The 25,793-nt window shown below is 39.5% G+C and overlaps 1 protein-coding gene across 2 annotated transcripts; it reads left to right on the forward strand.

Moving 5' to 3' along the window:
* The first annotated feature begins 10,000 nt into the window (after nucleotides 1-10,000).
* Nucleotides 10,001-24,849, forward strand: rap1aa (RAP1A, member of RAS oncogene family a). 2 transcript variants are annotated; one of them, XM_033629671.2, is made up of 9 exons: nucleotides 10,001-10,132; nucleotides 11,651-11,811; nucleotides 15,077-15,164; nucleotides 15,656-15,724; nucleotides 15,837-15,893; nucleotides 15,991-16,131; nucleotides 18,073-18,216; nucleotides 20,257-20,375; nucleotides 24,128-24,849. In XM_033629671.2, the coding sequence occupies exons 3-8, from the start codon at nucleotides 15,108-15,110 to the stop codon at nucleotides 20,344-20,346; spliced, it is 558 nt and encodes a 185-aa protein (XP_033485562.1). In that variant the 5' UTR covers nucleotides 10,001-10,132; nucleotides 11,651-11,811; nucleotides 15,077-15,107; the 3' UTR covers nucleotides 20,347-20,375; nucleotides 24,128-24,849. The 2 variants fall into 2 exon arrangements, with proteins under 2 accessions (XP_033485562.1, XP_033485561.1); XM_033629670.2 differs by having other exon boundaries at nucleotides 11,651-11,807.
* Nucleotides 24,850-25,793: the final 944 nt, after the last annotated feature.

The following is a 25,793-nucleotide window of genomic DNA, read 5'->3' on the forward strand; positions in this document are numbered from 1 at the left end:
GAAGTCTCGTCATTTCTCTTGAACACACGGCGGAAAGAAACCACTAGATGTCCTCGTAAACATGATTTCAAAGGGAACAACACTTTTATATTTAATGTACATTTAACACAATTATTTTCAGTCTTTGTTGGTGACCAAGTGTTGAAAACACACATATAAAAGGGAGGGATTATTTCCACACAAAGGCATTTTGTCATCCTGTGGGTGTAAACAGACTGACAGTATCCAGAGACAAATGTAATGGCAATGATAATAAAAAACACTCGGACAAACTGTGATGGATAATCCTCGGGTTTTCACAGCTTGCTGAACAAGAATTAATGACTTTAAAGGCGTGTTCTGACGACAGTGGGGTCACAATCATCATAAACTTCTTTATTTTTCCTCTCTGACTTCAAATTATAAAATCAATCCATATTTTAGCAGCTGAAGCTCTGCAGGCTTTTATGGTGTTTTTAAAAACCCCAGCTCTTAAAACCTGAACCTAAGGATGAAGAGGAAGCTAATGACAGCAGGTAGAGCCAGGGGGAGATCCATTAGTGTGTGACCATAAAATATCTGTGGCAGGAGATAAAAATACAACACATGAACCGTGTCGGCTGTATCCTTTAGACTGCCTGTTATCAAGCAGCAGTGACGACCACTGAGTGCAGAGGAGCTGCAGAATAAAATAATTATCAGCTCTAGTAGAAGAGATTTTAGAAGAATTGTTTTACTTCTTGTCATTTTAAACACCTTGTGACAGCTGGAGTTGTTTTCACCATGTGAGTCTGTGTGTGTGTGATGGCAAAATGTCCAGGTGACACCATTTATAGCAGGAACTACAACAGAAGCAGTATTTTGCCAGATGTTTATACACCGGCTACTTGACTAGGTGCACCTGTTCAACTGCTTGTTAACATAAATAGCTAAACAGCCAATCACAGGGCAGCAACTCAATGCATTTAGTCACGTAGACATGGTCAAGATGACCTGCTGAAGTTCAAATTGTGCATCAGAATGAGGAAGAAAGGGGATTCAAGTGACTTTGAACGTGGCATGGCTGTTAATGAGTATTTCAGAAACTGCTGATCTACTGGGATTTTCACACACAACCATCTCTAGGGTTTACAGAGGACGGTCTGAAAAAGAATAAACATCCAGTGAGCAGCAGTTCTCTGGGTGAATATGCCTTGTTGATGCCAGAGGTCAGAGGAGAATGGCCAGACTGGTTCAAGATGATAGAAAGGCAACAGTAACTCAAATAACCACTGGTTACAACCAAGGTCTGCAGAAGACCATCTCTGAACCAACAACACGTCCAACCTTGAAGCAGATGGGCTACAGCAGCAGAAGACCACACCAGGTGCCACTCCTGTCAGCTAACAACAGGAAACTGAGGCTACAGTTCACACAGGCTCACCAAAACTGGACAATAGAAGATTGGAAAAACGTTGCCTGGTCTGATGAGTCTGGATTTCTGCTGCCACATTCAGATGGTAGGGTCAGAATTTGGTGTAAACAACATGAAATGCCTTGTATTAACGGTTCAGGCTGCTGGTGGTGGTGTAATGGTGTGGGAGATATTTTCTTGGCACACTTTGGGCCCCTTAGTACCAACTGAGCATGGTTTAAACACCACAGCCTACCTGAGTATTGTTGCTGACCGTGTCCATCCCTTTATGACCACAGTGTACCCATCTTCTGATGGCTACTTCCAGCAGGATGACGCACCATGTCACAAAGCTCAAATCATCTCAAACTGGTTTCTTGAACATGACAATGAGTTCACTGTACTCCAATGGCCTCCACAGTCACCAGATCTCAGTCCAATAGAGCACCTTTGGGATGTGGTGGAACGGGAGATTCACATCATGTGATGCTAACATGTCAATATGGACCAAAATCTCTGAGGAATGTTTCCAGCAGCTTGTTGAATCTGTGACACCAAGAATTAAGGAAGATCTGAAGGTAAAAGGGGTCCAACCTGGTACTAGCAAGGTGTACCTTTTAAAGTGCCCAGTGAGTGTATGTCTCGGTGCAGATTTTTGTCACAACCGTGCAAGATGCAGTCAGATCTTTACAGGTGTGTAGCTGAGATCAAAATGAAGACTTAGTTTGAAGATAGGTATTGTGTAAACAAGGGGCTAGAAGTAGAGAAGCAGACTTTATGCTTCTGGCCCACATTCGTTATAAGTTGTGGATCGCTGTATCACAGCTTGGGTGATTCCATCACAAGATGGTCTCTGGTTTATGCGTTACTGTGACAGTGAGAAAGATATGGAAGGGAAAAGATCTGCAGCAAAGGGCCCTGGACTTGAACCTGGGCCACTGCGGTAAGGACTCAGTCCTAATGGTATGTGCTCTACCCAGTGGGCTACAGAGCCGACCTTTGAAATTATTTTCTGATTTGTCAACAAGTCTATCTTTCTGTAAGTGATGCTTTATCGGGGTGAGAATCTGTTTGGAAGCTTTGTTTTTCTTTTTACAGAGGAGTTTTCAGATCTCACAACATAAAGACAAACACTGAGCAGCCTCAGCAGGAGCTGGAGAAAGACAGAGCAAAGACAAGTGACATGTCAGCGAGATTAAAGTCAGTTAAATACATCCTTTCAACAGCTGACGTTTGTTCCATTTCATCAAAACAGCCACCAGACATAAACAATGACTGTCACAGTTTATGTTTCAGATTACAGCAATGATCATTAAAGTATGTTTTAACGGTAATTGAAATAAAGCTGTATTAGTAAACCCAATGTTCATGATATTATGCACACTAAGGATGCACAATAATATCGGCACATCATTGATATCGGCCGATATTGGCCTTAAAATTAACTGTCGAATTGGCCGTCATCATCAAAATATATATTTCATGTCTCCATCTGCTGGTGGGCCGTCACAATAAGAGTATGCACGCAAAATATGTTATGTTAAAATATGTTAATTCCACCACAGAAGAGACTTCATGATCACTTAAATTAGCTGGCGATAAAAGTGGATACATGAACATTGATATCAGTTAGTGGTCAAATAAGTTGTTATATATTGGCATATCAGATATCCCTAGTGCGCACATTTCCCTCCCTGGTCTCACGGCAGCAGCTGAGGGAATGAAACCACTCATGTGAAGACAAATTAAATTCCTGTACAGGAAGCTGCTGCCAAACCATGGAGGCCTTTTAAGGACTGGATATACAAAGACCATCCTACAGTCTCCACCAGTAAACTGAAACACTCTGCTTGTCCTCGGTGCACTGACCCTGAAAATATATCCACAGAGCATTTAACTTTCTAAATAGATAAACAGATAAAAATGTCTTTTGTCCAGCTGCAGTTTGTGTTTGCTGCAGACTGAATGAATATTAATTTAACTTTGGTGCTTCTGACAGTGTGAAAGCCTTAAAGACACTCAGCTGTTAACCTCTCACTGAGGGGGAGTCAAAATGTTTGTGCTGATGTTTCAGATGTCTCTAAACTGTTAGCAGATCCACCACAGAGATATTTCTCCTCTGAACTCCTCAGATGGTTTGATTTCAGTATCTGTGTGAGGCCTGAAAAGCAAAGATATGTCTACAAATCAGTGAAAATACATCAAATCAGTCACAGAGGACATTTTCCTGCAAGAAATGTACTTTGACATTTGACATTTTAAAGTGACAGTTCACCCCAAAGTCAAAAATACTTTATCAGTCTTACAATCTAGACTGATAAACAGCACTACAGTAAGAGGAAAAATATGTGAACTGTCCCTTTAAATCTTCCGCACAAACAGCTGCTGAAATGTGCAGAGTGTCGACAATGAAAAGAAACATGAAGCATCAATGAGACAGCTACTCTTTCCTTAACTGACCTTCACTGTAACCAAGGTCACATGGCAGACTAACAGTGGACAATCTGCTCCTCCAACATCACACCTGTCCCTGTGGACGTCTCCTGTTCCCATCTCACCAAATGAAGCAGCTTGTTGGCAGACAGAGCGACAGAGTGGAGGGAGAATGTGCAGGGATCAGTTGTTGGACTTCATTCAGACAGCATAATGAAAAGCTGAGATCAGATCAAACTCATATTATTTCATTATGTGTAACGAGGAGTGGGAGGCTACAACGCCACATTGACTCACTTCAACTGGATAGATTTCCATCATTACACATTGTGAATAAAAATGAGTTAGTCTGAAATATTTTGTTACTGATTTGTTATAATTCTTTGACATTTGGAGCAGGAAGTGACCACAGCTGAAAGGGTGATAAATATGCGCGGGCTATGACACAATGGGCCCCTGGGCACAGATATGCAAACGGCCCCATCACCTCTCCTACACAGGGGCAGGACACACAGACTTTGTGGTGGTTTTTTATCTCTTTGCAGTCATTATATGTCTCATTTTGGTTGTTCTGTCTCTTTGTAGTCAATTTGTGTCTCTTTGAAGCCAAATCCTGTCCTTTTGAGATCATTTTGTGTCATTTTTGGCTGTTTTGTGTCTTTTTGAGGTTTATTTATTTATCTCGTGGTTGTTTTGTGTCTCTTTGTGGTTGTTTTGTGTCTCTTTATGGTTGTTCTATGTGTTTTGTTGTTTTTTTTATGTCTTTTTGTGGTTGTTTTGTGTCTCTTTATGGTTGTTCTATGTGTTTTGTTGTTTTTTTATGTCTCTTTGTGGTTGTTTTGTGTCTCTTTATGGTTGTTCTATGTGTTTTGTTGTTTTTTTATGTCTCTTTGTGGTTGTTTTGTGTCTCTTTATGGTTGTTCTATGTGTTTTGTTGTTTTTTTTATGTCTTTTTGTGGTTGTTTTGTGTCTCTTTATGGTTGTTCTATGTGTTTTGTTGTTTTTTATGTCTTTTTGTGGTTGTTTTGTGTGTCTTTATGGTTGTTCTATGTGTTTTGTTGTTTTTTTTATGTCTTTTTGTGGTTGTTTTGTGTCTCTTTATGGTTGTTCTATGTGTTTTGTTGTTTTTTTATGTCTCTTTGTGGTTGTTCTATATCTCTTTGTGGTTATTTTGTGTCTCTTTATGGTTCTATGTGTTTTGTTGTTTTTTATGTCTTTTTGTGGTTGTTTTGTGTCTCTTTATGGTTGTTCTATGTGTTTTGTTGTTTTTTATGTCTTTTTGTGGTTGTTTTGTGTCTCTTTATGGTTGTTCTATGTGTTTTGTTGTTTTTTTATGTCTCTTTGTGGTTGTTCTATATCTCTCTGTGGTTGTTTTATGTCTCCTTGTTGTTTTGTGTCTCTTTGTGGTTGTGTTATATCTCCTTGTTGTTGTTTCGTGTCTCTTTTTAGTTGTTTTGTGTCTCTTTGTGGTTGTGTTATATCTCCTTGTTGTTGTTTCGTGTCTCTTTTTAGTTGTTTTGTGTCTCTTTGGGGTTGTTTCATGTTTTTTGTTGTTGTTTTGTGTCTCTGTTTAGTTGTTCTGTTTCTTTTTGTGGTTGTTTGCCTGGTTTTGCAGTTATTTTATGTCTTTTTACAGTTTCATTGCTTTTCTTTCTTGTCATTTTGAGTCTCTTCCCGGTCGGTACTCTTTAATTTGAGTGACATCTTGCAGGTGAAGGCCGGGGGCTCCCTGACATGTTAGGCCTTTGGGCTGTGCCCTGTAGGCCTGTTCAGGAATCCATCCATAATAATGTAGTATTGTTAGAACCTTTTTTTGGATTCTCCTCTTATAATACACTATATACCATTTCTGTTGTTTTCTTTTTTAGCTACAAGTTTTGCCCACAGCTCAGTCACCAGTGTTACACTGAACTGACAAATGAGACCATGTGTGTGTCTATTTGTAAAGTAAATGTGTAATTCGTATGATGAGCTCAAAGGACAACAGCGTCAGTGTTCAAAGCTTCTGCTTGCAGTACAGCGGAGCACACCACTGAAGCTGATGCTACGTACATTTCTGTTTACTTTACTCAGTTTTATTTTAAGGCTTCTATTTATAACCCCCATATCTGCACTTTATGACGACGACTATGGTAACAGCTCTTTAATTTGTTTATTCTCAACAAGGGCAGGAGTCCTTTGTTAGAGTAACATGGCAACACTGTCCCCAGTATACAGTACATCAAATGATATGTGCAGTCATAAGTCATCTGATGATGCACAGCCTCTTGTCTGTCACAACCTCCATATTTAGCCAGCGTAATGAGGAAGATATGTGGCGAGAGAAACTCATCTAATCCATGCAGTCACTGGGCCGTGACCAGCTGGGTGTCTTGCTCTTTCATGTGGGCCTTTGTCATGCCAGCATTCACAGAGTAAAAAATGACAGAGGAAATCTGTAAATATAAAGTGGATGATCAGCTGAAGGAAATATTTATAATAATGTGACACACCTACATAAATTAAATATGTCCCAGGGAAAAAATGATGTTAGCTAAGCAAACAAGTGAAGTGCAAACTCCACTCGGGTTTCATCAAAATAGATCCAGTAGTTGTCAGACCATTTAGCATAATAGATTTATTTAACAATGTCTCCAAAAAGACATCGCACCAGTGGACACATACCATGCCCACTGCATTATATGACTTTAAAGTTTCTGAATGCTCAGTATTGAAAAGATGACTCACTTTTCTGGGGCGTCTACATTCATACATAAACTCCCTGCATCTCCGACCATGAGGATCCTGAAATGAGTGAACTCTGCATATTATTCTTCGGTGACTCTGTGTTGTTTACACGTGAAAGGCATTATGGTGACTCAACTCTCCCTCTGCGTTTAGTTGCTTATCAGATGCTGTGATCATCAACACATGGAACCACCACAGTGATCACAGAGTTCAGCCAGATTATCACAATACTGCTGTGTCCACTGATGATTGGCAGGAACTCAGTCTGCACCAAGAGATCCTAAAGTTAAACATGTACTCTAGTTCATACAGCAAGTACATGTATTTCATCTACACCGAATGGTTATACAAAACATTATAATCTGTCCAGAAGCAAGGGATAATTAACATTTTAATCAAGGAGTCAGAGGCAGAAGTCACTCAAACTGATGCATCGAACATCAAATATTTGACAAAACAAACAAAATAAACTTGAGTTTAGACGGTGAGACTGAGAGATGTCTGAAAAACAACTTTTCAGTTTGGTTGTGTTTTAGACTGAGAAATAAAATCCCATCTCACTGCACATCTAAAATGCCAAAAGTGAACAAACACCAGAACTTGAATGTCTTTTCAAGTCACATGGGGCTCATTACAGCTCTTGTTATTATTGGATTCAACTTCAAACCTCACCTCAAAAATCACCTGCCAAACATCAGCTCTCAGTGCAGCTGTGCTACTTTTCATAACCAAGACGCTTCCTCTCTCAGCTGCTGTGTGTTTTCGTCTGGCAGTGTTCGGGAATCAGATGTAAGTTTCGAGATGTTATTGAGATGCTCCAGCCTCCTGAACAAGAATATTAACAAAGTGTGACTCTTAAATGCCATTTTCTGCTGTTAACTGTGAAAAATTTTATATTTTTGTGTTTTTAAACAGAAAATACACAAATTTATCTACACTGATTTTTCCCCACACACTTTTGCTACATGGAAGCATGTAAGGTTTAAACCCTTTCCAGTAATTTACAATAAACTCTTTCATATTTTAGAAAATAAAGAAACCCATGATGTTTAAAATTAATTATGAAATGCATTGGCCCTCCTGACTGTCACACCCATGCACGTGAATACAATAAATTACTTTCCTTGTAGTAACAGACATATTCAAACCCTTTTAGTAAGTAGAAGTTGCAACACCACACAAAACTCTAAAGTAAAAGTTCTGCATTTAGAAAATGTATTATTAAAAAATGTCCACAATGTAAAAATAATGCAGAACAGTGGCCCCTGTGAGTGTCATACTGACTATGTCATAACCGATACCAGGGGCGTAAATATAGACAGTGCAGTGCAGTTGCACTGGAGCCTGTGAGGTGAAGGAGCCTGATTGCCACCTGGAAATTCGCCTGTGTTCAAAGAAGAACTCACATTTAATAAAAAAAACTGTGTGATTTTCTATAAAAGCAAACCCATTTCCATCATGGTTTTCTGTTTTTGTAAAATAGTGTCCGTCTATAACAAATTGCTTATTGCTAATGATTTTAATTTTCTTATTGTAGTTTTCTTCATATACACACATGTAATGATGATTGCTGGGTATTATGTATTTTGATGTTGTCTAATATCAAGTCTCTGTTTAATCATGTAACAAGACGATACGATTTACAGCAGCTAGTTCAGGTGCAAAATCTCTCAAGACAGACAAACAGGGCACATATGCAAGAGGATATAACATGAAATTGGCAGTGTGACACACTGTTGGTGAAATATATATATAAACTTTAACGAGGGCAAACTTGGCCCATCGTAACTACCTTATGCCACTAACTGATGCATTAATGTGTAAGAACGTCACTTTTGGAGCTGTCGACATCCAGCTCATTATGATCGATGGATAGTTTACAGTGGTGAAATGGAGCTAAAAACATTTTACTCAAGTATTGTAAGTAGAAATTTAAGGTACTTTACATGAGGATGTCCATTTTAAGCGACTTTACACTTCTACTCCACCACATCTCAGAGATTATTATTGTACTTTTTACTCCACTGCTTGTCTGACAGCTACTGTTCAGATTAAAATTTTTCATACGCTACCAATGAAAATCATATATGTCCAGATGTGTCGATTTTCTTATGTTTATGATAAACTGAAAGGTGAAACGCTCCTTTTTGTGCTGAGAAAATCCATCCTACTTCTGAAGCATCGGTTTTTTAAATACTCTCTGGGGTCAGCTGGAAAAAGCATCATCACAAAACTTGTGGGGCAGCTAGCTCAGAGGTAGAGCAGGTCGTCTAATTGTTCGATCCCCCGCTCCTCCTTTGGGCAAGATACTGGACCCCAAATTGTTCTCAATGGCTGTTCCATCGGTGTGTGAATGGTTACTGAGTTACTGACCATGTATGGTAGCCTTGGCCACTTGTGGGTGACTGTGTGTGTGAATGAGTGAATATGACATGTAGTGTAAAAGCACTTTGAAAGATCGGAAGACTAGAAAGGTGCTATACAAGTGCAGTCCATTTGCAAAGCTGTAAGCAGGGCTGTTTTTCTGTCACCATGGCAAGTTCATTTTGGGCAGTGACATTGCTGCAGATTAAACCACCCAACAGCACAACCTTAAACATCTACAGCTGTAAATGCAACATACACAGTAATATTAATCCAAAGACATCATGTAAACACTGACAGGGAACACTTAACTGCACAATGAGTACTTTTATTTTAGATACTTAAAGTACATTTTGCTGACAATACTTTCACACTTTTACTTACTTAAGTAAGGTTTTGAATGCTGAATTTTTGTGGAGTATTTTCACAGAGTGGTATTATGCTGAAGTAAAAACTATCGGAATACTTCTTCCTCTAATCTCAAACATCAATCCTCCACTTATCCGGGGCCGGGTCGGGGGGGCAGCAGGCCAAGCAAAGATCCCCAGATGTCCCTCTCTCCAGCAACACTTTCCAGCTCCTCCTGGGGGACCCGAGGCGTTCCCAGGCCAGATGAGATATGTAATCCCTCCAGCATGTCCTGGGTCGACCCCGGGTCATCTTACCAAACTAAAGCAATGCATCACATTTTCTAATCATTATTTGTAAAGTGACTAACTAGCTGCCAAATAAAGAACACTGAGGTAAAAAAAAAACCAACCACCTGAATTGTAGATAAACGTATTTAAAAATGATCAGGTGAAGTGTATTTGACAAATTACTTGAGTAAATGCACTACATTTTACTACTGAAGTTGACACAGGTGACATCCCAGCTCTATAAAACAAATATCTTTTTTTATTTCCTGGTGACATCAGTGTTTATGGGGTTATCCTTATGTTAATAGTGGGCTATAATGAAAACTAATACAGCAGATACACACTTTATTGATCTGTTTATTGGAACAGTGTACAACATGCTTCTTCCTGAAGAGAACTAATAAAGAGTTTAGTATTATTAATTGCAGTTGCAGTGAACTAAGAAGAGGGAGCACCGGTATGTTTGAAGTGAAGAGGTTTAAATCGTACCTTAACCTGGGTGGCTGTGATTGGCTGATCCTGCTCCAATCATTAGCTGCTGCTCCGACCCTTCCGTACATTCACACAGTGTGATTTAGCGCACACATAGCGGAACACGGTAAGTGTCCTGTGAAGCTTTACCCGTGTTTAAAATGAGCAATTTCACAGCTAATTATCCCGCTTGTGACTTAATTAGTTTAATGACAAGCCTGTTAACACTTTATTGTCTCCGGAGAGACACTAAAACGACTCCCGGCTCCAGTGTAGCGAAATAATTTTTGTGAGTGAAATAGCTTTAGCTTACAAGCTAGATGTCTGGATTGAGTAGCTACCGTCAGCTAATGACTAACTAACGAGTTGACGATACAAACAAGGTTTGTGGTTCAAGTAGTTAAATGTCCGACTGTGCCTCAGTCGCTTTTAGATATACATTTGTTTACTCGCATGTTAACAGAAACTCAGCTAGCGTCTGAAAACTTAAACGTTAGCGAGATTAAATCAAAAACGAGATCTGAGAGTTCAGCTTGATGCTAACTGGCTAGCTAACTTTAGCTAACGGTGTTAGCTTAACAGTTGAGTTAACGGTCAGGCGGCTTAAAATGGAGTTTAATATTTGTCAGAGAAGAAGTAACGTTAAACTGTGAGCTCGGGTTTTATCTCTGCCAAGTCAACGTTAGTTAGCGCAGTGTTTGTGCTGCACAGCTCGCCGTACCCTTTTTCCAGGCTAACACCCAGTAACGATAGCTAACGTTTACCAAATGCTGCTAGCTGAATGCTAACGTCTGAGTAGTCGTAATCACGCTCCTTTTTCGGTGTCGACTCTGACTTCTCAAACTTCACTTTAAATTTACATTAAAGTTATGTTGACGCATTAATACTGCTGACTGTGGCTGGTCATTTTAAATGGTGTTTACGGTCACAGTCTGTTGCATTGGGAAACTAATAGCCACACCCTTCCTCTCGAAACCAGCTACGCTTTAAGTTGTCACGAAAATAAGTTCATAGTTGTTTAATAGTTTAAATCCCAGGATAGCAATACCCGCTTAACGTTGAAAGTCGTGGTTGTACAGTTTAAGACTTTTATAAAAGTTTAATCAAATCAGAAGTGTGTTTGTGCTAAGTTAAAACCCATTTGCCCCCTTCTGGCTCTGACACATGATACAAGGTTGAGTTGAGCTGAGGGGGAGTTTGAGTAAGTTGGTCCTGTTAACCATAAAAATATAAAACAATCCTCCATCTTTTACAATGATTGTTTTAGACAGGCTTGTAGTTTTTACTGTCTGTGTGTTCATCAGCAACAGGTTTCTCAAGGAATACAATTTGTTATGTAACATGTGACAACTCACCTCCTGACTTCATCCAGCACTTAAATTAGCAGCCAGAAGTCTTCCTTTAAAAACATCGTCAGCATTATTACAGTTTGATTGAGCCAGCATTGCACAGCAGATGATTTATTGCCTGTTTTTACAGTGTACTTTGGTGTTAATGTTGCTTGTCAGGATGTTTTTCTTACATTTTCTTGTTTATCTGCCTTTATAAACATGTAAGCAAAACTTTGAGTTGTGTAGTAAATCAATCTGGTTTCATCCAGACCAGTGATGTGAATGTAAATACTTCAATATTTGTTTTAATTCAGGGCCAGCTTCCTGTCTAAACAGTTTGGTGTAGCCTAGTTTTCTGGCTCCCAACCGACGCTCAGCACCTGCCCGCTGACATCAGTGTACCTGAGGATCTGCCGGCGCCCCCCTCCCCAGATGTAGAGGGAGTTGTCATCTGCAGCAGCCGTGTACACAGTAGGTTAGGCTGTCCTCTCAGCATGAATGTGCTTTCTGTTTCACTGCACAGATTTTGTGCAAAGTACTCCTTTGTGTTAGGCATTGTCCATTTGTAAATTGGGCAAGATGTTTACATTTTAGTACTTGATCAGGAATGTGGCATAAAGTGTTTATTGGCTGTTTGCAACAAGGAGGCACTCTCACTAGAAGGCCAGCAAAAATGTATGAGTAGGTTTGGTGAAGGTTGTCAGCTCAAGTGTTTGATACTTGAAATGTTTGAGCCCAGGCTCATATCTAATCAGGGGAAGGCTTAGGTTTCTTATCTGATGTCACGGCTTTGAGTTTTGTGACACCCACGTAAATTTACATTTTAAACAGTGAGTGGTTTCCGTACACTTTATAGGCGTATAGATGCATCAGGCACACATTGGCATCACCCCTAGGTGCGCCCCCCTCGCCCTGGTGATAATCTCAGTGCTGTGGTCATGCATGCATCCTCTGATCTCCATTTTCTGTTTGTATGGTGTACTTGAGTAGAGGAGGGTCATTACAATGGCTCTTTGTAGAGTGCCTCGTGTGCCTGTCTCACACTGTGGGTTTCTGGTGGTGCTTCATACGTCGTAGTTAGAATTGCAAATGCTTGTCGAGTGTGACAGAGTGGTTTTTGTATTGTTTGTCTCAACGTTTGACAAATGTCCCACAGACCTAGGATGATAGGGGATTCAAAGAGGTTTGTAAATGAGATTTTAGTCATTTGTGACATTTGTACATCAAATGAAGATTACATTTGCATTTCAGAATAGCATTTAAAGCATAAAAAAAACACTACTTTAAAAGTTTTCACCACATGTGCCCATGTACACGTGTGCACGATATTATGTGATTAATTTCTGTCCCAGATATTATGCATGTAATTGTGTTTGTGTTGTTTTTTGCTGCTCAGTTTCTTTGATCTTCATCTTAAAGTTAGAATTTATTTAAGATTTTAAGATTTTAAGTTCACCTCAAGATAAAAAAACAATCTCCTCATTCAGTCAAATCCATCAAAGTACACAGCAAATTAAGCAGATCTACTCAAGTTTTCTCTGAAACAGTCTGACATGTTGCATATGAAACCCACAACAATAAAAGGTTTGATAATCAGAGATAGGGTTGTGACTTTTCCAGCGTTCACAGTCACAAATTTTCAACATTCACAAGACAACAAAGCACGAAAATTAAATTAAGTTGTTGGTGGAAAATGACACCACAGAATAAAAACCTTATGTACTACTCAAGGGCTTAATGATGCATCAGTGTTAATGTTAGATTTTTCCACCTTTTATTCACAAAATGAATAAAAATCAAAGAAAAAAGGTCCGTCTTCATGTTAAACATTTTCATGCCTGTGACAGTTCCTCTGAGTGTTAATATTTTCTAGGCCACATATGCTGTCTAAACTGTGTCAGCCTGATGGAGTTGATGATGGGTCATTTTCCGTGGCCTTTCTTCTCCATATTGTAATGAGATTAGGTTATTTGCAGCGCTGGGACTTTTATCCACTGGCTCTTACACTGACATTTTCAGGATCTATTGCACTTATCCAAGTCCTCGTCTCCACATTACATGTTGTAGGTCAGATGTTGCAAGTTTTTACTAAAAAGGCATTTAATTATTCTCTGATGCCAGTGCTATTGCTGGTTCAAACACTGGTCTGAATCTCTGGAGTTACTGTAAGGAGCATGTCTCTGATTTACTTCAGCTCGTCTTGATTTTTATTTTTATTTTTGAGGGCGACGCCCCCGTCGTCATGACAGCTGAAGTCCCATGGTAGTGGGTGGGAAAGAGAGCTCATTTTTTGGCAGAGGAACAGCGTTTTAATGTGCTGATGTCAGTGGTGATTTTTCATTGTTGTAGACACTGTACTGAAAGGGTGTTTACTCTGAAATCAGCTTAATCGATTGCTTCACTACTTCAGTTACTGTACATGGCGAGCAGTGTTGAAGTTTCTGGTTTTGGTTAGCAAAAAAGTCTTTGGCTGCAAACAGAACCAGCGTCAGCTTTATTGGCCGAGTATGTGTACTCCTACAATGATTTTTATGTCCTTCGGTGTACTTTAAGGCTGCAACTACTGATAATGTCCATTATCAATTAATCTACTGATTATTTTCACAATTAATCAATTAGGGCTGCCCTCTAAAAGTTGAAATTTCAAATCATCAGTTGTGAGACCGCTCAGTCGAATGAGATTCTTCAAGTCGAGCAGTAGTTTGTTGGGTTTTTATTTTCGTCAGTGAGCAGTGTACTTCTGGTTACATTTTGGTCCCCAGTAGTAGCTGCAGAAATAGCACTCCCCACTTTCACGCTGCTCTCTGGGGTCCTTACACTACGTCATGTCGTCCTGTCCACTCGGTGAAGATGTCTGCAACAGCTACAGGCAGCTGCAGATCCAGACCCAGGGTGAGTCTGAGTGAAATGAAGGCAGCGATCCAGAGGACGAGAGGCTTTGCCCAGTCAGGCTCTGAGATGTTATCATCTGCTTTCTGCTAAGAAGTGGTGATTTTACAGCTCACATCAACTTAATATGATACAGTCTCTGGCTTTGGTTTGATATCTAGTATCGGCAAAAAATGTTGATGCTCACTTGTGCTGAACCGCTGAAAATCTGGCAGTTCAATAAAGTGTTGCACGATAGTCTATATGAGGAAAAAAGGAACAAATAGGCGGATATTCCTATTGAACAGCCGAAGCTGATTAGAAAATTCTGAGTTGGGTACAGTCCTATAGTTAATCGTTTAGTCTGTCAAGAGGATTGACTGACTAGCGATTAATTTTCTTACCATGGACTTATCAATTAACCGACGAATCTTTGCAGCTCTAATGTAATTAGACATAGTGCCAAGAACACTTTACAGGAAGATAGAAAAACACATACAGCTAAAAACAAGGACAAGCAGAACAACTACTGATACAAATAAAAAAGTGTAGATAGAAGTGTGTTTATATATAGATTTATATGAAAAGCAACAGTTTCTTGAAAAGAGAATAGATTTCCATGAGTTGTTTTTTGTGTTGTTGACGGTCTAAAAATGCTGTTAGGACGATTCAAATACTTTTGTAATATATAAATTCTTGGTGTGGCACAAATTAATTTCAGTTAGGTTATTGAAATTAGTCTTAATGATAGTTTCCTTTGGACAGGATAATTTGGAAAAGCTTGTTTGGATTCAGCTGAGCTGGCTGTTTACCTGTTGCTATAAAAGATACAAAGATCCTCTGTCTCACTTTCTCATCCTGTCCTTTCACAGACCCTTGTGCTGTCCAGTGAAGTTGCCCACCATGCGTGAGTACAAGCTTGTGGTGCTGGGATCAGGAGGCGTGGGAAAATCAGCACTGGTGAGTGATGGCTAGTGCAGCACAGACGACTGAGTCAATATCTTTATTACACTTTTGTAGTAAAACAGTGTTATTGACATAACTATAATGCAACTTATAATAAGTTAGGATGCTTTCAAAGAGAAAGAAATCTATATTGTATAGAAGTGTGGATGGATTCTCAGCGCTACATTAACCGCATTGTGGTACAAGGCTTTATTCTTCTGGTAATGTATTCTGGGATGTAATATTTCAAAAGGCCACAATAAATAAAAGGGACTAGGAGGCATAAAGAACGGCTGAGTCATGGGCTGTGCCGCCTGTGGAATATAAATTATCCTTGTTAAGAAATTAAACTGGCTTCTAGTCAGAGATGAACGTGGATGATGAATCATAATATTTGAAATGTGTTTTTATATTTTTGGTGAATAGAACTGGATGAAGTAATTCAAACAGTGTGCCAGTGTTTGATTAATAATGATGCCTTCCTTTGCTTCATTTGTCCATTTCAGACAGTCCAATTTGTGCAAGGCATTTTTGTGGAGAAGTATGACCCCACAATAGAAGACTCCTACAGAAAGGTGAGTTCAGAAACACACGTCAGACATTTCACTTGACCTCAGTGCAGCTCAGCAACTGGCTGTTCAAATGCCTCCACTTGTCTTATAAAAAATATTTGTTTTTCTCCAACAGCAAGTCGAGGTCGACGGGCAGCAATGTATGCTTGAAATCCTGGACACGGCCGGAACAGTAAGTCAAGTCAGACGCTGACATCAGATGCATGAGTCCTTCAAGATAAATGTAAACAGGCTGCTGACGGCTTCTTGTCTCTGTTATTGATCTGTAGGAACAGTTCACGGCTATGAGGGACCTGTACATGAAGAATGGCCAAGGTTTTGCTTTGGTGTACTCCATCACAGCGCAGTCGACATTTAACGACCTTCAGGACCTCCGGGAACAGATCCTGCGAGTAAAAGACACAGAGGACGTGAGTGTTACCCTCTTTTAAAACGTTATCATTTTTATTTTCATGTGTCTTTTCTCATTTTACACTTACTGACGTTCTAATCAATGACGTAAGTAATTTTTAACAGGAATTTTTAATATGGTGACATGATAGTATCACCTTGAAGTACTATTGCTACTCTTAGGGGCTCTGACACCAGCCTGATGGTTGGATGGTGGTCAACGTTGGGCCATCTGTAAGCATCTCGCACCCTAGTTTTTGCGGTGTGTCCTGTACCACAGGCACTAGTCAGTCCTTGTCTGCATTTTTGGCTGATTCAGTATGTCGACTCAGCGTCAGAGACGGTGGAGCCCGTTGGTGAATGAAATTACTCTGATTAGCAGTTCAGCTCAGTGCACAAGAAGAGAAACAGAAGTGAGCAGAGCAAACAAGTGGCGGAAGTCAAGCAGTCCTGAGATAAGATTATTTTTTTTGCCATTGAACTCTTTAACAGAAATGCTCTGTAATAGTTTGTGTTACTGTTCGCTAGCGCACAGTAAATATCTGTTGTTCTTTCAACATCAGGTTGTTGTTAATGTCCTAACCGCCTAACTAGCGTCATGAAGCCATCCCCTGGTTCTTCTACTTTACCTTTTTTTTACTAACAAATATAAACTACCGCTATCTGCTACTATGGAGAATTATTTTCTGTGAAACAGGTGCAGAACACACGTGGTAGTTAGCTGTTGGCTGTAGTCTTTGCGGTGTGTTCAAGTGCAGCTTTTTGGCCAAGACACAGCCAATTTGAGACAACATTAGTTCTTTTGTGTCTGTTTTGTATGTTGGGGCATTTAAATGCTACTGCTTTCATTGGCAATGGGTTTTTAAAAATGTATTAGTTAAATATAAAATATGAAGATTAATCAGTAAAAATTAACATATTTTATATTTTTTTATGTGATTTTGCACATTGGCTCTGTCCTGTGTAAACTGTGTATATCTAAAAATATTTTGATTATTTTCATTTTGGAATAATCTGCAGATTCTTTGGATGAATTATTTTGTCAATACAATATCAGAAACAAACAGTTAAAAAATAAATACCCATCATAATTTCTTCCAGCAAGATAAGGTTAGAATGTGATGGGCTGCCACAAATAAATCAGTGTGTGGGAAACATTGGGATTTATATTTATTTATAATTTCTTTATTGCAATTTCTTAAGACAAAGAAAATCCTTAGTGTTTCTCCCCAGATTTTGGAGCGTTTCTCCTCAGGAGCGAGAGTGTGGAGCGTTTCTCCTCAGAGCGTGGAGCGTTTCTCCTCAGAGCGTGGAGCGTTTCTCCTCAGAGCGTGGAGCCTTTCTCCTCTGAGCGTGGAGCCTTTCTCCTCAGTGTGTGGAGCCTTTCTCCTCAGTGTGTGGAGCCTTTCTCCTCAGAGCGTGGAGCGTTTCTCCTCAGAGCGTGGAGCCTTTCTCCTCAGAGCGTGGAGCCTTTCTCCTCAGTGTGTGGAGCCTTTCTCCTCAGAGCGTGGAGCCTTTCTCCTCAGTGATGACCTTTAGTTGGTGTCTTCTATATAATCTGCCTGTGTCACCTCTGAGGCTCATCACTCCCTCATTAGACTGGGCTCTGGGAGAGAGGGCAGAGCGAGCGCGGGGGGGGCAGGAACTTAGTGACAGGGTGGAAATGTCAGAGCTGTTGCTGGATGCTATCTGCCACTTTGAGTCTAGGTCTCTTCATCTCCAGATTTAGAGAGAGGATGTGCAGCATGCTGAGTGTGTGCTTTATTTATTCATAGCAGGTTGCTTGATTGGTCGTGTGTCTTCATTAAAGGCTCACTCAACATTTCCCCTGTGCATCTACTGTATATAAGATCATGAAACAAGTGAATCATTCATATGTGCCTGTGTAAAAATGAAAATGCTGTACGATGTAAGGTTTTGCTTTGCAGCTTAAACCTTTAACATTTCTGTTGATCAATCAGGTTCCAATGATCCTGGTGGGAAACAAATGTGACCTGGAGGACGAGCGTGTGGTTGGCAAGGAGCAGGGTCAGAATCTGGCCCGTCAGTGGAACAACTGTGCCTTTTTAGAGACTTCAGCTAAATCAAAGATCAACGTTAATGAGGTCAGTATTATTACGCTACTACAGCTATACTACAGTACTTACTATGTATGACATCTGTTAATCCTTTGGTCTATAATGTGTCGGGAAATAATAAAAATGCCACATCAAAGTATCCCAAAGTCCAAGGTGACAGATCTCTTTTTCTTGTTCAATCATCAATCCTAAACCCGCAGATACTGAGTTTACTTTAATATAAGACGAGGAAAAATGAAAATATTGACATTTGAGACGTTAACGATTAGAGGTCGACTGATTTATTTGTTTGGCAGAATAATCGGCGTCGACAGGATGTTTTTACAAACTATCATTATCTGTGGCCGGTCACAACACAGCTTCCACCTGTCACTCAGAAACATTCATCACCGGTCGGAGCTGTAGAAGGGAGGGTTGGGATAAGTGATCAGTGGGTGCAGCTCCAGAGAAAGCAGATTCCTGCTGCTGTGTGAGTTTGTCCTAGTGTATTGTTACTCACTTTAACATACATTTACGTGACTTTTTGGACTGGATTGCAATAGCTATAGGGCTATAGTGGAAGTCTGTGAGTTCATGACTGAATGAAAGCCGCCACTTCCTGTTTCAGACTAAAAGCCCTTGTTTCAAATGAAAGCTCTCTGGGGATTTGATGTAGTCAAGTATTTTGAGTGAAATAACTCCACTGTGAAGTATCGTGTTACAAATTACCTTTGAATCATTTCAGCCCTGTCAATTATCAATTAGAAAATACTCTAAAATAATTGAAATGCATATTTAAAAAACAAGTAACCAAAAAAGGGCCCATCTCTGATCACCATTTTACATGGAGGCTCCTTACATAAAGTCGTGATAATGTCATTGTGTACCTCTCAGGTTGACTTTGAGAGAAATTATGAGCTCAAAAAGTAAAAGTCACGCCCACCTAGATTTTTTTTACGGTTACTTGTTATGTTGATGTTCAGTTCCAGATTGATATATTTATTTAGGTATTTATTACTTTGACTTAGATATTCAGTTCAATTATCCTGTTTCTAATAAAGTCAAAGATTGTTCATTTCCTACACTGTCAATTTTTTCTGGGTGTGTGAATATTGGTCGATTAATCAGCTATCAGCTTTTCCCTGTTCCTAACTATAGTTATTACATTTTGCCTTTAAAAAATCCTCTATCAGTCAGCTCTGCTAAAAACAGGGACTGTGGTCCTTTTTTTGGTCTTTAAAAATGACTCAAAATTATTTATCAATGGCGGATGTGAAGTTAACATCACGCCGTGTTAATTGTTTTGTACGCGGTTGCCATCTTGAAATTATGCTCTGTATTACCTGTGCCTGCTGCATTGGTCAAGCAACAGCATTTGGACAAACCACTCATGATAAACAACATAGATCCATATGATTTGGCAGCCCAGAGCTGGACTACAGACCCTGATGCACTACCTCCTCGTTTGACTGAATGCATACACTTTGCTAAAAGAGATAACAGAGCAAGTACCTCAAACATGGAGCGTCAATCCCACACAGCGTCACATAGCTTCACATTCTCTATAATCAATTAATATAATTTGACAGTAATATCCACCCACCCCCTGCATCCCCTTTAATATCTGCACCACATTTAGTATTTCATATTTACAGTGTAGTATCTTTTGTTGTATATATATTTTTTGTTGTATATATTGTAATTTTGATATTTATTATGTCAAGTACTAGAGGGGACAGCACAGTGTTAGGCTGCACAATGTAGAGATACTGTATGCTGAGTATGTGACAAATTAAAAAAACAAAAACAAAAGAGTTGCAGACACATTTTCAGGTGATTAATTGATCCATCAATCAAATAATTGTAACAGTGTTATGGCCTACTCATGCATTTCTGCTTGAACAGTGTCAGTAAAATTACATCAAATTTGTACTTTTTCAAGGTATGTATTGTCAAGAAATATCCCATTGACTTTGTTGTTTACTCAGAGCTGCCAGCCCTTCACATTTCCTTTAATATTTAATTAATAATATTACATCTGTGATCACTAAAGCAATATTGAGACCATCGATCTTTCTCATGTTGTAGATTTTCTATGATCTGGTGAGACAGATCAACAGAAAAACGCCGATGGAAAAGAAGAAGACAAAAAAGAAGTCGAGTTGCACACTGCTCTAAAATGCCCTCCCACAGCAGCTCCAGGCCAGGTGAGTGGGTGTTGAGTCTAAATTTATTCCAGACATGAGCAGGGCTGCTAACTGAGCTCTGGATTGTCACTTTAGAGGTATAATGCAGTGATCAAAGTAATTTCATTAACAGGGACCTGTAATGTTTTTCTGTATTTTAGAGGGGGGGTGCACAGAGTATTTCACACAGAGGGTGAATACAGGTGTTCCAGCACAGACCGTATGAAGAAAATAAAGTGGTTTTTTTTAACATTAAATTAAACCCGTGAGCATAATATGTCCTCTTTAATTTTAATGGTATGCAAACATGTGTTGCAGTAACAGGATAAACTCAGCAAATGAGGTTGAAGCGTCACTGATGTGTTGTTACATTATGACTCATAAAGCATCTCTGTGGGTTAAAAATTAAACCCTTTGTATTACCCCTTTGCCTCGTATTGCCATCAGTTACACCACCCTCTTTTTCAAATGTTTTTTTTTTTTTTAATGGAAACCTGGATTTAATGTCGAGTGTCAGCCAAACCTGAAACCTAAATGTGTGAAGACTCACATCAGGGCGTCACCTTTTCATTTTGATCAAAGATGATTTAAAATGTTTTATGCATGTGTATCAAGTTCTAAGTCTTTCATGAATGTTTGGGCTCCACCTGCTGTTTGAGCATTGTACTTCAATGTGACAGGGTTACTGCATGTTGTGGCCCATTTTCTACAAATACTTTACCATAGTAGACGCTACCATTTCTATGCCTTTCGTGTGTGTTTTCCTTGGTTTGTAAATGTCAATCATTGGTTTACAGTCCTCACTCTGATATCAGCTCCTAGAGACTGACTCTTAACAAAGCATGCTCATGTGTTTTTAGATTGGTAGAATTTTTGGTAATCCATCACAGGAATCATTATGTCTCCTTTTATTGATGTTTAAAGCCCTGTTCCACAGGATGTGTATTACCTGGGGATATCATGTGATTTGTTATGACTGCAGAGGTCGTCTGTGATCTTAATCATGTGCAAATATGCCATGTCTGTGATTTGAAGTAAAAAATTCCACCGCAATTTATCTACCTCACTTTTGCCGAACACAGAGGTCATGTGAAAATTTTAATCCCATGCGAATCGGCATCTGTGTGACTTGGGCTCATATTTAGGTTTGTCATTTTCTCCACACCTCTTTTCTGCTTCTTTACCGTTCCAAGAGTTACAGAGGCTGCATTGGCAATTATAAAAGTTTTGATAGCATTTTGGGTGCAGGAGGCTCATGTCATTACACAGCATGGAGTCCCATTCGCAGAAAGTCTTGAAAGGCGATGAAATGGATGACAGTTGACAATGTGTGGCAGAAGCATTTCTGTTTGTTTAACCCACATTTAAAAGAAAAAAAGGAGGTTAACGTTGTACATCACTGCTTGTGGTGCCTTGTGGTGTTGCTGCGTGGTGTAGAGGGGAGTTAGAAATGACTTGGCACATCTTGGTCTGGGAACAGTGTCAGTAAATTCAAGTAAAATACAGACTTCACATCCTGTGCAAAAACGCTGCACAAAACACAGACATGGGGGATTTATTTGAGAAGTCATCATGACAGTATTCAGTGTGATTCTCAACCATGGTTCAAGGCTCACTATTTTAAAAGTCTATCTTCAACAATAGTCAGGTGCCTGTACTATTGTTTCTTTTGTTCATACTGGGCATTTAAAGAAACCCTTCCTAATGTGCTTATAGTGGAAGTGATGGGGAACAGAATCCACACTCCTAGTGGTTATCTTCCAATCTTTCAGTCTTGTAGCACAAAAATCCCCCTTTTTGTTACCATGCCTCCGCTGCAGCTCAGCAACAAGCACCCAAACACTGTCCATGTAAACAGAAAGAGGGACTTTTGTACTAAAATGTCTCTAACTTTGGAAGATAACCACTTGATTTGTCTAACTCAGACGGCTTATGCATTAAAGCTTCAGATAAACTTTGCATAAGCACAGAACAAAGACTGCTGATTTTGTCCCCATCACATTTTAGGTGCATTAGAAAGGGACATTTTAATGGTTAGTGAGAATGGGAGGAATGAAGCTAGCAAATCTTGCTTTAGTGTTTATACGGGACTTGATACTATTGTGTTAAGATAGACAAAAGGTGAACCTTTCCTTTTTAATTTGTATTACGGGAATAAACATGCAGATATCTGTATGTAATACTGGTCGTCCACTTTTAAAAATCCATGCTCTCATACCCTTCTTTATGACCTGAGAGAACATGATATGTTCAGTGAGTTTGTCCGTACTACTGTAGCCTCTGAAGTCCTAAAACCAGTTCACTCTTTAAGCAGCAGTCTCAAACTTCAGGCCTGGTGTCCAGATCCAGCCCATAAACAGGTCCCCCATGCTTTGAGTATTTCTCGTTACATCCACCCTTTTATTTTAGAGCAATAATTTTCCAGTAAGGCTGCAACATTGGGGCATAAAAATTGTCTTTTTATTTCACATTTAACATTTAGTAAGCTGAAACAAAAACACTTGGACCAGCAGCCGTCTGATTTACTGTGGCACACTTGGCACTAAAACCTCTCTGTCTAAACCTGAAAAATGGACTATCTAATGCAAGGCTGGCTTTAAAAGAGGTGGACAATGGGCTTGCCGTGGTAGGTGGTGTTACTGGTGTTACGCAGATTCGTGCGTGAATTTGATGTCAAAGTGTAAAGCAAAAGCGCAAATAAGCGTGTTAGTTTTGATGAGCAGTCATCAGTAATGTGGATAAAACGACTAAGTGAGCAAAGATAAATAATGGAGCAGCTAGAACAGTCTGGTAGGTTCAGGAAATGACATTACTGTAATGCAGCTTTTAAAATGAGGAAAAGACGACTCTTACGATATCATGATATAGCGGGGGGTTGTTCCAGCACTAAATTAGTAAATACTAATACAGTAAAATAGACATCAATAAAATACAATAAAACCGGGGTGTAGGTAGAGTAGTGGATAGTGCCGGCGCCCCATGTACAGAGGTGATGACTCGCTGCAGCGGTCGCAGGTTCGACTCTGGCTTGCAACGATTTCTGCATGTCAACCCCCGCTCTCTCTCTCACCCCCTTTCACTCTGTCCTATACAATAAAGGCAAAAAAGCCCAAAAAAAAATCTTTAAAAAAAAAAAGAATACAATAAAACCCTAACTATCCGACTATTAATCCTTCATTTCATCAGCAAGGTCCCACTGAGATACAGGATCTCTTCTGTCAGGGAGTCCTGGTCAGTTCAACCAGTTACAACAGTAAAAACAACAACAACAAGACTGTCACGTATTAGAACACATACATCACATTAATCAACACAAAGGAAAACAGTAAGAGAAAAAGGGGTACACAGGCCAAACCAATGACGTGCAGACACAATCCACCTAGGCTAAAGTATTTGTAATCAAATCACAGGTCCCCTGCTGTGCTCTTTTTACCATCTTTTCCATTCATAAGAAACCTTTAAAATCAACCAGTCTTTGTCTTTGTGCAGCACTTTGTATCTAGCTCTTTGATTGGCTATTTTTTATATAATAGTGTCTTTTAGCAGATACATTATTCTCTGTTTCCTGCCCAAGGACGACAGAAGAAAATTGGCTCATAGCTAACTCTGGTGCAGCTAAGAAGCTGTGCACTGTTCCTGTTAGACAAATAAAATAAAGACTGCATGGAGCAGTAACATGTTTCCTTCAAGGCAGCTTTTCAAAGACCTTTAAAAACGTTCATGTCCTTCATGATGTTGAGTATGTACTGACATTATTTTCTTCTTGCTTGCAGAAACGTGTAATGATTAACTGTTTCCCAGTGGATCGTGCCAGCATTCCAAGTCCTCTCCAGAGCATTTTGAAAAAGGCCGACAGAGATACTTCACCACTCGCAAAATGGCAGGAGATGGCACATACTCTCAAAGATACTCTTCTCTGCTTTTTACTGGCAAAGAAATCCACCTTTTTTGTATTGTCAGCCTGATGACAACTTTTTGTTCTTTGTTTTTTTTCTTCTTCAAGGTGTCTTTCTTTTGGAATTATCAGTGTAAAAGAAGAGACCGTGGGTTTAAATCCATATATGGGAACTAAAATGTTTTATTAAAGTAACATCAATCTTTTGGCATATTGTGACAATACGTTTGCAAAAGAAACCATGTGAAATGTTGGCCTTCTCATACATTTCTGCACTAACAGTGTCAACAAAGATGCATCATTGTCCATAAGTTACTCGCTCCTACTTACAAGGATGTGTATTGATAACATCTTTTCCTAAGTGACTTTGTTTTTTATCGAGAGCTGCAAGCCTTCCATATTTCCCATAATATATTCTACTTCCATTTTTGCATAATAAAGCTAAGGAAATTAGTATTTTATAGACTGATGGGGGGAAATGGTGCGTTCTGATTTGTGTCTTGAGGCTGAAAATATATTGTACTAAACCAACTCTAATATTGCTGTCACAGATGATTTTCCAGCTTTTATGAATGATTAAATTTTAGTACATTTTCATTATTTTTGTCTTGATGTTTTGTCTTATTGTGTGTTTTTGTCATCGTTTGATGAATAGAAATCTACAAATGTGCAGTTTTTGATTTGGAGCTGAAGCTAAAGTATGGCCAACCACTTTAATGGTTTTATAAATCATGTGTTTTCTCCACAGCCCACAGCAGCTGAAGTTAGTAAAGTATTGCTCAGGACTCACAGCAGTACGAGGATCGATACCTCCAGGAGAGCCTCGACAAGCTGAAGTGTAACTGTAGTGTTTTCCTGTTGACAGAAATGACAGCCTAAGCCCCAGTTCACCAGAGTTTTAGCTGAGGAGTTGACCCAGCCGACCTGCAGTAGTGGAGGTTGGAGCCGAAAGAGGAAGGAGCAGAGGTGGAGGCAGCAAAAGCAGAATAGAAACTGTGATCAGATGTTGGGCTTGAGGCAAGCGAAGGCAGAAGAGGCTCACTCAGCTGATCCACCCCAGACTGATGGTGAGACACAAAGGCCTCTTTAAGATGACGCAACTCTTCACTGCAGATTAACCTCGTGATAACGTGACTGGATGTATAAAGTTTTAAACCACAGCACTCCAGTGCACGTGATGCCTTTCTGATTCTGGGCCTTCAACTAAGCAGTGGTGGAAAGTAACCAAGTACATTCACTCAAGTACAGTTTTAAGGCGCTAGTATTTAAAGGGATAGTTCACCCCAAATTTAAAAAAAGTTTTTCCTCTTACCTGTAGTGCTATTTATCAGTCTAGATTGTTTTGGTGTGAGGTGCAGAGTGTTGGGAGACATTGTCTGTAGAGTGTCTGCCTTCTCTCCAATATAATGGAACTAGATGTCACTCAGCTTGTGGTGCTCAAAGTGCCAAAAAACTACATTTGAAAAACTCAACAGCAATGTCTCTGCAGAAATCATGACCTGGTTACTCAAGATAATCCACAGACCTTGTTGTGAGCAGTTTCA

The sequence above is a fragment of the Epinephelus lanceolatus genome, chromosome 8, assembly GCF_041903045.1.
Source record: "Epinephelus lanceolatus isolate andai-2023 chromosome 8, ASM4190304v1, whole genome shotgun sequence".
Lineage (NCBI taxonomy): Eukaryota > Metazoa > Chordata > Actinopteri > Perciformes > Serranidae > Epinephelus > Epinephelus lanceolatus.